The sequence below is a fragment of the Eulemur rufifrons genome, chromosome 29 (genome assembly GCF_041146395.1).
Source record: "Eulemur rufifrons isolate Redbay chromosome 29, OSU_ERuf_1, whole genome shotgun sequence".
NCBI lineage: Eukaryota > Metazoa > Chordata > Mammalia > Primates > Lemuridae > Eulemur > Eulemur rufifrons.
In genome coordinates this window covers 78,631,265-78,644,669 of record NC_091011.1, presented here as the reverse complement: position 1 = coordinate 78,644,669, position 13,405 = coordinate 78,631,265, and the positions used below count along the sequence as shown (strand labels likewise).

Here is a 13,405-nt window from a genome sequence, read left to right as displayed (position 1 = left end):
TTTATATAAAAAATGCTCAGGTTCTGAGGCAAAGTATGGCTCACCCAGTCTTTTCCATTGAGATTACCGCTGAGGCCAGACATAAACACAATAGTAAATTTTACATTGGTTCTTTCAAAGCAACAGAAACCCCAAAGAGTAGAAAGTCTAAAGGAAAAATTCAACAATTAAGGGAAAAGTTGAGCAGGTCAGGGGTGAAAAATAAAGCCCAGGTACAGGCCAGGCATGATGGCTCACACCTATAATCCTAACACGCTGGGAGGCCAAGGCGGGAGGATTACTTGAGCTCAGGAGTTCGAGAGTAGCCTTAGCAAGAGTAAGACCCCATCTCTACCAAAAAGAAAGAAAAAAAAAAAATATCCAGCTGAGCGTGGCAGCGTGCACCTGTAGTCCCAGCTACCAGGAAGGCTGAGGCAGGGAGATCCCTTCAGCCGAGGAGGTGGAGGTTGCAGTGAGCTACAAGGACGCCACTGCACTCTACCCAGGGCGACAAAGTGAGACTCTGTCTCAACAAAAACAAACAAGGCAAATGAACATCCCTCCTCATAACCCCCCTTTACAAAAATAAAATAAAATAAAAGCCCAGGTATAAACAAGGTGAGTGACCATAAAACCAGCCAATCAACAGTACACCTACTAGCTCTCAAACATTTTCTTGGCACAGAGCACTCTGAAATGGCCCATTTCTAAAGAGTGAGTTCTGAATGCTCCTGCAAACAGGCAGAAAAAAAAGAAAAAATGCATCTCCCTAGGCTGAACCTTCAAAGGAGGAAACCAAATGTGATGGATAGGATAGTGAGACAAGAATTTATAGGCCAAGGATCTCCTTCCTGCTTATTACTTACAAAATTATGAATTTGATCAAGTCACATTTGGGGATAGTATTCAGAGCAGGTGGGTCAGAAGGTTAGTCAGAAGACTAACCATTTCTTTTTTAATAAGTTCTAGGGTAACCACAAATTCTCAAATTCTACCACTCTTCCCCATCATAAAAAGACTGATTAGCAATGAAATATAAGCAATAATTATCTAAGCCACTGTTTTCTTTCATTAGAATTGGCATTAAGAATTGGTTAAAATATCTGAGTGAAAATACTAAACATTAAACCATTTAATTTAACATTTAAAACTGAAAACTGAAAGATACAGGTAATTTCAATCATTCCTTTAGTACATGGTTATTGATCACCTACTATGTGCCAGGTTTTATTCTAAACACTCGTGTGTTAGTATACTAAATTATATCCAGTTTATAATTTGGGTCAGTTTAAAAAAAACAAACTTTTTAAAAACAACTTTAATGATAATTTAAACTGTCAGCTTCTCTTAACATAACCAAGGTTATTAAAATGAACTCTTAGAGGTGGTCTCCTTACAGAAATATCTGAGCCGGCAACGACCCATGGTCCAGTAAAGGCCCTTGCAGGGTAATAGAAGACTGACCAGCTGTTACGGAACTGAAACTTTTTAGGTAATGAAATCCTTGAACAACTGCATTTTGAAGATAGTGCACTTCATTTGATCTTACATTCTTTCCAACCAATAACCACTCAACAATAATCCTTAAGTGTTTGATTTCCTTTTATATTATTAGAATTAAGGGCAAAAAGCAAATTTATTTATTTGCTCATTTCCCTTTTTGAAAAGATTCCTTTTATTTCTAGAATTTCCCATTCAATCAAGCAGCAGCCATTTTCTGGGAAGCTAAAAAAGGTGTTTCTCTACTACGTGGGAAATTGGACAAGACACCTGCAAGTTCATTCCCAACTTATTTTTCTAACACATCTATAATTAAAATCAAGATCTTAACAGAATATTGTTTGCATTGCCATTCTACCGTTTGCTTACCACTAGCACTGACTACCCAAGTCAAGTAGATTAACCTAAAGCAGCTCAGTTACATGAGCTATCAGGAAGGTTTTCTTAAATCACAGAGTCACAGGAAACCTTTTAAAAAATCTGCTCCCCAAATAATTCAATGAATATGACTATTCAAATTCATCAGATGCTTTTTGGAGAACAACCTACCAATTCTTTCAATGTCCTATTTCTGTTCAAACTCCATTGCTCAGTCTTATTTTCCTTCTACCTAATTCAAAAAGAGACCAAAACACCTAATATCCCATGAGCCATGTGGCCCAGATAAACAACAGGTATATGTGTGTACACACGCAAATGTATTTATTGAGTACATACTCTGCGTCAGAGCTAGGTGCTTTACATATACTATCTCTTTAAACTCTCTCAATAACTTACAAATGAAGAAACTAGGGCATAGAGAGGGGAAGGGCAAAGGATACATGGTAGGAAGTCAGAATTCTAACGCATATCCACACAACTCCAACATCTATGTTCCTTCCATTCTATTACAAAACACGTAGTCTGCAAAAAATCAAAGGCCCTAGACAAATCTTCCCTTCCTAAAGAGAATACCCAAGAGGAAAAGAGAAGCCACAAGATAGATAAAGGAAATAGAAGATGCAATAGGAAATCTATAGGAATTCAATTAGCACTCTGACCTAAAGCACAGAGCCACTGAGTTCCACGAGCTGATGGCCTAAATACGAGGAAGAATGCAGCTCTGTACTACATACACCTAAACTAAGCCACGAAAGCAGGCAAAGGAGTAAACAAAGAGCAGGAATACAGGGTGTGTTCCTCTGCACCTACGTGCTTTGTGCCGAGTACCCAAAGCACTTCCAATTACACCTTCTGCCAACTGTCCTAGACCTACCTTCACCAGCACCCACACTGGCCTTCCACCACATGAAAACTGATCTTTAGAGGAACTTGAGACTCAGAGAGAAATGAGTTCTCTCCTCCTTGCAGCTCACCTTTTCCAAGGTAGATCATGCCATACTCTCGCCCCTGGGGAGTCCTGTTTTCTATCGTGAAACAGACTTCCTTCCCAATCAGCTTCTTTCGAAGGAACTCTCGAGCAGGAAATGCCCAGGGCTGAAAGACAAAACAAATGTGTCACAGGAGAACTGCCTAGCTCCAGACCCCAATCAGCATTCAAGCAACTTCACTCCTTCAATAAATATCTGAGTACCTACCACATCCTGGCCCTATGCTAGGCCCTGAGAATATAAAAATGAAATGCACACAACACAGATCGCACCCTTAAGAGGCTCATAAAAAAGGAGGGTCCAACAGTTGGTTTAACTAGCACAGACCCTAAAAACAGGCCTGAGAGTTTCCCAGACACTGGCAGCAGCACTTCTTCCCATCACTGTCTGTTAAGAGTTATAGCTTACTTTGTGAATAACATTTGCCAACACTTTTATAACACTTATCATGTGCCAGCCACTGCTCTAAATGCTGTATATATATCAACCCACTCACTGAAACGGAAGTCCAGGCCCCAGGAACCCACCTGGGCAGAGGGAAGTCATAAATAACGACAACCACCTCCATTTGTTCACCTCTCTCCAGTTTACAAAAGCACTTTCACTGACAATTAAACTAACCTGAAAACAGTTCAAGGCATTGCTGGAGGAGAGACAAGGTTCTACTGCTATTATTATTTTAGGGTGAATCTGCTGCTCAAGGAAGAGCCTTATTTGTGTCATTTCTATCCCCTTTTCAAAGATCATCAATAGTTATAAGACATTCCCCAAAATGTCTTCTCTTCTACTTCTGCTCTAGTCTGAAGCCTTTACAGGTCTCAATCCTGGGGAGGACACCAGTAACAGACCCTGATAAAGGATCACCTTGACAATGGCAATTCTTCCCTCTCATCCATTAAAGACAAAGACACAGGGGGTGAGCCAGACATCCACACTATAGGAAGCAGAATCTCCATGTTATCTCAAGATAATGTGCAAAGGGGTGGTCTTGCCTCATCCCCATCCCATCATTCCTAGGATGGTTTAGACAAAGGGAGATATCTCCTCTGAAACAGCCCTGTCATAGTGGCCACTGGCACTTGAGTTTATGGTCTGGACCTAGGTCAGCATCCCAAGTCACTTCAGAACAGAAATGAGGGGGGATGGTGTAAGAGTTCAAGGAGCATATGATCAGTAGGAGCTTATGTGCTGAAAAAATGCAAAGTATAAAAGGGGAAAGTGGTATTAAGTGTGCATATGTTGTCTACTATAATCTCCTGAAACCACAGAACTCAGGCTACACATAGTAAAGGCAAAACAGTACATTGGTGGCCTAAAAGGAAGCCTCTAACCTCTTCGGTCTACAAAGATTATACCATGGAGTCATCCAACAAGCTTTTCTAGGAGAAAAGCATTCATATGACTTCTCAGAAACCAGAACCCAATCAAAAGATGGCAAGTTCACCAATCTGTTGGACTGGTATTCATAAAAACAGTACTGTCACATAACATCAATCATGAATGGTTCTAAGATGAGCTGATCCTGAGGAAGGGCTTTCAAAGACACAAAACCAAGCATATCCTCACTAACCTGATGCTCTCTCCTCAAAGTGCCAACAAGCAAAGGAGCACTTCACTCAATGGCAACATTGAATTCATTTTATTTTTATGTCCCATTTCTACCTCGACCACTCTCAAAAAGTCTGTTGATAAATCATCTCAATTATTAAACACATCACAGAAACAGTTTGAACATAATCTCCCACATTTTTATAACCTTAGTAGTCAACTTATTCTAAGAACATCCCCAGCTATAGATATATGTAAGATTTAGCCCTGAATACCACACTAATATTTACAATTCAATAATAAAAAGCTTTCCTTAATACTGGGAAAAGCTCTGACCAAACAAGTGCTCCTAAAGGAAACCAAGACTTTGGTGAACACTCACTTATCAAGGGTCAGTTCACCAAACTAGAAAGGAAATATCTAGCCTCTGTGGGGAAACCTCCAATGGCTACCAACCAGGCAGAATGTCTCTAAAACCTTTTAATGCTTGCTCAAGGAACATCCTCCTCTTAGGACCTCATGTTTACAGCTAGTCAGTCACTGGTCAATAAGAAGAAGCCATACTGAAAGTCTTGAAAAGGACATATACCTAACCTTATTTAAAAAAATAATCTAGTTTCTCTAATCTTTCTTTCCTAAACCAGCCTTCTCAAGTTGTGCTTCATCCAGGGTTGGGCAAATTCAACAACTGCACAAGATACCAGCTAAGAAAGGCAACCAGGAGACTCCATGAGATACGTGGGAAAGTAATTGATCACATCACTCCTCACAAGGGCAAGAGAGCACTCTGGGAGAGAATTCTTGGGGAAGTGAGGCCAGTACCATCCATGTGTCCACGCAGAGGACAGCCACGCAGAAGGCTATCTGATGGAGACATCTGTCCCAACAGAATCTCCCAGAACAACTCTTAAGATTCAGGTATAGGGAATTTTACTCAAAGCATTTATCAAAAAAGGGTCAGAATGGTCTAAGAGGAAGAATAACTGTGGTCTATTCAAATGATACCCCAGAACTCCATCTAAGAAGCAAGTGGCCTTTAAGTAGTTGAGACTCAGAAGTATCTCTTTCCTTTAAAAAGCCCAACACAGCAGGCAATCTGGTAGCTCACTCTGCACTCCAGGACCCAAGCAAGGTTGTGATGTCTACCACAATGAAATGGAACTTTTAATTTCAATCTTCTCTTTGATCAGGTAGACTCCTAAAACTACTGGGACAAGATTAAACCCCAGAACAATGTAAAACCTTAAAGCTAATTATTCTTATGTATGACCCAATTGCTCAATACTTCTTGTCCCTCTTTCTCTTCTGATCGTCCCACTGTACCATCTAGAACTGATAATCCTGCTCTGCCATCTCTCCCGCACCACCCCAATCCTCAAAAGCTCCAATGAACACAAGACTATGACATTCATTGCTATATTTGTCATGAAACCAATATAAGGCTTTACACACAGCAGGAGCTCAATAAATCTGTGAGAAATAAATATATAATTCCCACAGTGCCCATCAATGCAGTATCTAGGCTGCCTGGAGTAGCTAGGCAACACTGGGGATTAGCCTGGAGCAGGGCAGAGATGGCTGGGGGACATACAGTGGAGCTTCTTTCATTTCCACAGGACTGAGGAGAGATCTGAGTTTCTTTGAGAGAAGATATCATGAGGGAAAACACGGAATAATCAAATGTGATATTTGGGACAGTGATACAAAGGGAAGCAAATGAACAATAATGTCCTTGATTCTTCTTCAATGTAAAAAAACTAAACAACATGCTCCAAGCAATGGAAAGCCAGAGAGAAGGGTAGTGCCACATTGTACAATCCACGGACACTCCCCCAAAAAGGAGACACAGGGGTTCTTTCCCTCATTATTCACTGTATACCTGCACTGTGTCAGGTATTGACCAGGGAGAGAAAGAGTATGGAGAGAAAGGGTCTCTCCCTTTGAAGAACTTACAATTTGGTAGCAAAAGGCACATAAACATGGAATGAAATGGTGTGAATGCTATGACAACACAAAGATGGAATGATGAAAGGAAATGTCAGGTGTGACTTCTCAAGTGGTCGAATCTTAAAAGACGGCATGTACCAGGCCACACAAGGTGGGGAAGGAACTCCTAACGGAGGGAGCAGTGTGAGGAGGCAGGACTCAAGCGGCCCGTGAGAAGACCTAATAAGTACTTCCGCATGGTTAGGGCTTAGCAACCCAGAGGGGCTTCAGTAAGAGAAGTCTAAAAGTCAAATCACAAATGGGCTTGTATCTCAGGCTAAGGCATTTAGATTTGTCACAGAGGTAATGAGGAATCACTTTAGAGTCTGAGAATAACACTGAGCAAGGGAATAAATGAAATTATGTTTCAAAAAGATTTGGGAGCATATGGAGAAAGAAATAGAAGGAGGGGAATGAAGGCAAAGAGACTATTATTTCAACGTTCCAAGTACCCTATCAGAGTAGGACAAAGAACAATAGCAGTATTAATGAAATGTCAAGAATGGATAAAAGAGGTTTTGAGGAGGCAGAATCTCTAGGTCTTGATAAAGGCCTGGATGCTGGCGTGGGGCAGGGGGGAGAGGGGAGGTGGTGTCGAAATCAGGTTTGGGGATCAGTTGGCATTACTGGCAACTCACATCAGAGCAGCTTTCAAGGCATGATAGGAGGAAAACCAGATCACAGCAGGGCAAGGAGAGATCGGATTATTAGGAAGGAGAAATAATGACTGTGGGCTAGGAAAGGATCAAATCTCCAACTATCAAATACATTAACTCACAGGGATCTTTGAAGAGTTACTAAGAGAAATTGAGTTGTTCTAGAAGAGACAAAAAGCACCAGACTGTATATTTATATGGAGCTAAATATATAATGCTGGGATCAGACTGCACAGTGTCTGCTCACCTAGGACGCTTCTGGTAGTATTTTATTGTCCTGTTACATGGGATACAGTTGTGATATTCTACAGTAAGTTCCAACTGGCCTTGTGTTTCTCTGCCGAAAATTCTCATCCATGAAACGGGAAATTAAAATCCAACCCCTCTCTCTTAGAGGCTCTACTACTTCTTTTTTTTTTTTTTAAATTTGGTAGCTTTAATAAAGTCCAAATACAAAACACTTGTTTATATTGCTAAATAATTAAAAGTACAAATGAAGGTCCTAGTTATGGTCAACTGCTACCAAATTTGTAGTACAGGAGAGATTCCAAGAAAAAAATGTGTCACTTAATATTAGTATCAACTTCTTCACTGAAATATGTCTTCACTAATTACACATACATATAATTGGTTTGGATACACTTGTTTGCTTTTAAGCCGTTTAATCAAATTTCAACTTTTTTTTCTTTTTTTTTAATTATTATTATTATTATTTTTTTATTTCAGCTTATTATGGGGGTACAAAAGTTCAGGTTACATCCGTTGCCCATGTACCACCTATCCCCCCAAGTCAGAGCTCCAGGCGTGTCCATTCCCCAGACGGTGCGCAACGCACTCATCATGTAGGCATACACCCATCCCCTCCCCCCACCCCCCACCCCCCACCCCCCACCCCCCACCTCAGTCTGATATCCGATTGGTATCAGAAGCTCTACTACTTCTTACATCTAGGGAAATGAACTTGATCGGCTCCAAGAAAAGTCAACACTCTTCTCTCAGAAATAGTCAAGCACTTACACAGATAACTGAAAGGAAAAGAACTATTCAAAATGTTGGTTCACTCATTTGGTTAGCACCCAAAATTTGAAAAATGATGAAAGAGATTTAATCTTCAGTGCTTGGTCTAACAGTACTAGGACTAACTGGAGTAAGAGAAATTAATAAGCAGTAGTGACTACCACAACTAACATTTATTAAGTACTTCATAAACATGCACTAAGTACTTCATGCTATGTTGTTTAATCCTCATTAAATAACCCTGAGGTATACACTATTATTCCCAATACCTGTGGTCACTAGTGGAGGACCAATGAAAAAGAACTGATTTTAATCTATTTAAACTTATTTTAATCTATTTAGTCTGATTACTGTTGGTAGCAGAATTGTGGGTGATTTTTCTCTGTCTCTAGTATCTATAACATTGCTTCACTATCTTCCTAATTCCAACAAAATGTCCTTTATTATAGATGAAAAAACTAAATGTTTTCCATAAATACAAGACCCCCATGAACTCTTGCCTTTTCTTCACCTCCTTGACAGGGCATAGTATACGAAAGCTGAGGTAACCTGCCCAATGTCACTAAGTTGAGGCAGAGGACAAATAATTACAATCCAGAAACTTCATTTCTGATGATAGCCAAAGTACTACTAAGGGAGAGCCAAGCACCAATGTTTCCAATTGTAGAGGAGCCACAGGAGCCAAGAAGACTACCAATGCCAAGTTGGACTTATAGCAGCTTCCTGAAAAGGCAGTAACTTAAGGAGTGGAAGGCAAACCACAACGAAGGCAAAGTGGCCCAGGGGGCGGTGGGGAGGATGGAGAAATGGTGGGAAACAAGCTCAGTTTCTCAATTCAACATAACACAATGGTTCTGAACTACTCATGAACCACAAGTTGCCTTAGGAAACTGATAAAAACTCCCTCTCTAAAAAATTCAGGTTTACACAAAATTTTGCAATTTCTTCGGATTCACAGATGCCCTTAGAGGTACATGGATCCCAGATTAAGAATCTGCAATAAAGCATTTATAGTATGCTACAGTTTATAAAAATGAAAGTGTCTGCTCTTGTAAGTATTAAATATCTCTGGAAGGAAACACAAGACCCTAGTAACATCAGTTATCTCTGGGAGAAGTACTATTTGATAGAATTTTCACTGTATATCCTTCTGAATTTTGAGCAATGTGAATGAATAAAAATTCAAAAATAAATTAATAAAAGAGCTCTGCCATAACCAATGGTGACTTCAAATGGCTGAGACTACCAAGGAAATGTTCCTAACATATTCCAAGACGTGGAGTAGTGAAAACATGACAAACCTAAGCCTACGGAAAAGGGTATGAGAAAAATCCCCAAGACTACAACTGCTGCTAAAGGTAGTAAATGTATAAACAACAGATGGAAGCCACTGTGGGGATATCCAGAATCATCGGTCCTATGATGCAAAAATACTCAAAATACACAGAAAAAGAGTACATCAAAATTGCATCAGTGAAGGAAGAGAGTGGGCCGTCACATAGGGCCACAGCTCAGGAAGCACGTACCTCATCGGGGGTATCTTTTGCATCGGGTTGTGTGGCAGCTGCCCGGCGGGCAAGATTTCCAGCGCGAATGTTGCTGAGGTTGATCTGCCGCTCAGGAGGAGGCCCACCACGAGGCTGCCCTCGAACAATGATGGCACACCCTGAGAGGACCTAAGTGGGGGGAAATGAGAAAATTAGTGGTCTACAGGAAATATCACCATAATGTAGATTGTCTATTACTGTATCCCCAACATCTAGAATGACATCAGAGGCACTCAAATATTTGAATGACATTAGGATTGTTTTAATTTTGTTAAGTGAAATGCCTACATTACGCTTTAGGTCAGATTCTGAAATGATGGACCCAGAAATACAAGTAGGAATTAAACAATAGAAAAGTCATAAAATAAGTAGACTGAGGTGAAAAGGCATGTGAGACATGGAGATTAATGACCTTTGTGATTTCATCCCAGCAAGCACCATTACTGTGTTCCTTTCAATTATTAAAAAGTTAGTATCTCAGGCCAGGTACGGTGGCTCATGCCTATAACCCCAGCACTTTGGGAAGCCAAGAGTTTGAGACCAGCCTGGGCAACATAGTGAGACCCCATCTCTACAAAAAAGCAGCTTTTTTTAAATTAGTTGGGCATGGTGGTGCAAGTCTTTAGTCTCAACTACTCAGGAGAGTGAGGTGGAAGGATCAGTTGAGCCTAGGAATTCGAACCTTCAGTAAACTACGATCATGCCCCTGAACTCCAGCCTGGGCAATAGAGCAAGACCCTATCTCTTAAAAAAAAATTTTAATTAAAAAAAAAAAGAAGTTAATATCTTCGATCACACTTTCCATTCTAGGATCGAAACAAACAATAGAAGGCTTAAAAAAAGGGGAAGCTGAAAGAAGATCCCACATGCCATCCAGGAGGAACTGAGCATGACCAAGGCTAACATGGAAGCAGTAATCCAGAGCCCAGTCTTCATACTTCCCTGGTGGACAGCTCTTATGGTCGAGGCCAAGAGAGAGATACAGAAGTAATCTAGAAAACCCATGCCCTAGAAGATTAAAACAGGAGACTCTAACAAGCACCTTAAGGCTCCCAAGAGTAGTAGCTCCTTTCATCTCACCAACCAAAGGTGTCAGGCAGAGTGTCCACTTGCAACTGTAAAGACGAATTCTGAAGCCCATGGGCATTTAACTTTAAAATATTTACAGGAGAGAAGAAAGGAGGATTTCAAGTGAGAAAAGGGAAGAAGGGGCCTACAGAAAAAATGACCCAAATGACCTAAGATATTCAAATTCTTTACTCAGAGGGCACAATGTAACAAATGGGTTGTGGGAAGTGGCCTCAATCATTGGATTCACTAGACTTGAAAGACTTGATTCCGCACTTCAAAACAAAAAATAGCCAGCTGGAGCTGTGACATACACCTGTAGTCCCAGCTACTCAGGAGGCTGAGGCAGGAGGATCACTTGAGGCCAGGAATTCGAGGCTGTAGTGCACTATGATCATACTTGTGAATAGCTGCTGCACTTCAGCCTAGGCAACAGTGAGACCCTGCCTCTCAAAACAAAACAAATCAAAACAAAAAACAAAACCAAGAAATAAGAAATAGCTGCTGAAAGGTTTAGTAGATAGAAAGTTGGAGGGTTCTGTCAATGTAGAACACTGCTCAGACAAGACCATAGAGTTCTCTGTAAAGGAATGATCCCTGTAAAGGAAGCTGAATCAAAGAAAAAGAAAAAGGAGTATAAAGGGAAGTCACTCATACACATACACTTTCCACTTGGTTGACATTTCTCCCTCACCTCTCCATCTTAACTAATGCTTTAAATTGTGAAATATTAATATAAATACAGAAGTGCATTTAAACCTGTATGTACAAGTTAGAGAAGGAAAGTAAACAATTGAGTAAATACCACCCAAGTTAAGAACTAGAATGTTGCCAGTACCTTGGATTCCCTCTGGGCCCCTCTCTAGCCCCTTTTCCAGACCCCCGCCATTATCCCGACCGTGGTGATAATCCCTCCCTTGCTTTTCGTTCTGTACAGTTCATCTACATACACATCCCTAAGAAATGTGGTTTTGTTTTTCCTAATTCTAAACTCTATAAAGTCTACTGTGTGTGCCCACCAATGACTTGCTTCTTTTGCTCATCTGGTTTGGTGAAACTCATCCATGTTGATATGAAACACTATATAAGTTGAACATTCCAAATCCGAAAATACAAAATCTTCCAAAATTTGAAACTTTTTGAGCACTGACATGAGGCTCAAAGGAAATGCTCCTTGGAGCATTTCAGATTTTGGATTTTTAAATTAGGGATGCTTAACTGGTAAGTATAATGCAAATATTCCAAAATGTGAAAAAATTCAAAATCAGAAACAGTTCCAGTCCCAAGCATTTCCAATAAGGGACATTCAACCTGTAGTTTATTCATTTTCACTGCTGTATAGTATTCCAATCTATGACTATACCACAATTCATTTATCCACTCTTCTTTTTTATGAAAACTCTATCAAACAAATATGCACATTCCAATTTTTAAAAACTAGTGGTCTAATTAATATCTAATTATCCCCAATACCCTGAGCACATAGATCTTGGCCTAAATCACTTCTCCCTGGCTATACTATGACACACACACAAAGACTGTCTTCCTAATCCAGCTATAAAAGGCATGCTTTTCATTTTTACCTTTTCTGATCAAGTGTTATCAGTAATCAGACCCTTAAACTTCCAACCAAACAACCTAGCTAAAATCCTATCCTGAGGACCCATACCCTGGCCATCATCCCAGAGAACTGATATTCTGAAAAGATAAGCTCTCAAGCAAAAAACAAGCCAGAAAAGAGCAGATATACTAAAGTAGAGGATGCTTGAACTTCCTGAATGAGAATGGCCAAGGAAGAAAAGGAAAAGAGCATGGATCTGACTCATTTATAGTCAATTCTTCCTCATAAGTGGTAAAAACAAAACACACAGCACAGTGTAAAATACCTGCACTTAAAATCATTCAGGCACAGATTCCAAATGGGGCTGAGGAGAGACAAGTTACATACAGCATACAAACCAGATCATCTGTCTCCCATGCCTGCTCCTCAATTTTAGTCAAGTTTTCACAAAAAGTAATAAAGCATTTCAGAAGACCTCTTGGTAAAGTCCAATTGGAAAAGTAAAGACCCATTTACAAGAAAACTCCTATTTACTTTGGTTGACCAAAGTAAACTCTGATAAATAAGCACTGATCCAGACTAGGAAACCATCTTTGTTTCTCAAGCATGCCAAACACTACTGAAAAGCTCAAGGATACGGTGACTGATGAGAAGAGCCCCTTTTCACCTCTAAATATCAGAAAGGTATTGCTTCTAATTCCTCTGCCTAGTAAACTAGATCCCTGGGGGCAATGAGTCCACAACTATTATCCTGGTCCCACTAAGGGCTTTGGCAAACAACCTGTAGGTAGTAATTGTGCAAAACTTCTTTATATGCCCTCCCTCTCCCTGAATGCTATTCTAAAGGCTGCTGTCAGAAGTTCTTTGCATTATTCCACCAAAAATGCTGTTCAGACAACAGTCGATTCTTGCATTCGTATTAGAGAGATTATTTTTACTATACAGGGTGCCCTACAGCTTTATACTATTGCGTATACAAATGGAAGCTGTTCAACCTCCTAAGCAACAAGAATAGATTCATTGTGGCAGGCCCTGCTACTCCTATTCCTCCACGAGGAAAGGACTGGCATGTACATCTCTCCTCTGAAAATCTCTTTCTCTCATTTGGTCATTGTCTTGGTGGTGAGGTAGGAAAAGACTGTGTCTGTAGACCACTATGGAAGGAAGAGACCT

At 40.3% G+C, this 13,405-nt stretch overlaps 1 protein-coding gene across 1 annotated transcript in view; it reads right to left on the bottom strand.

Moving 5' to 3' along the window:
* The window catches only part of SND1 (staphylococcal nuclease and tudor domain containing 1), a 423,230-nt gene that overhangs the window by 379,742 nt on the left and 30,083 nt on the right, over positions 1-13,405 (bottom strand). The window contains exons 2-3 of the mRNA XM_069462550.1: positions 9,583-9,732; positions 2,835-2,955 (exon numbers count right to left, since the gene is read on the bottom strand). Of these exons, the coding sequence (XP_069318651.1) occupies positions 2,835-2,955; positions 9,583-9,732 (271 nt within the window). The remainder of the gene's footprint in view (positions 1-2,834; positions 2,956-9,582; positions 9,733-13,405) is intronic.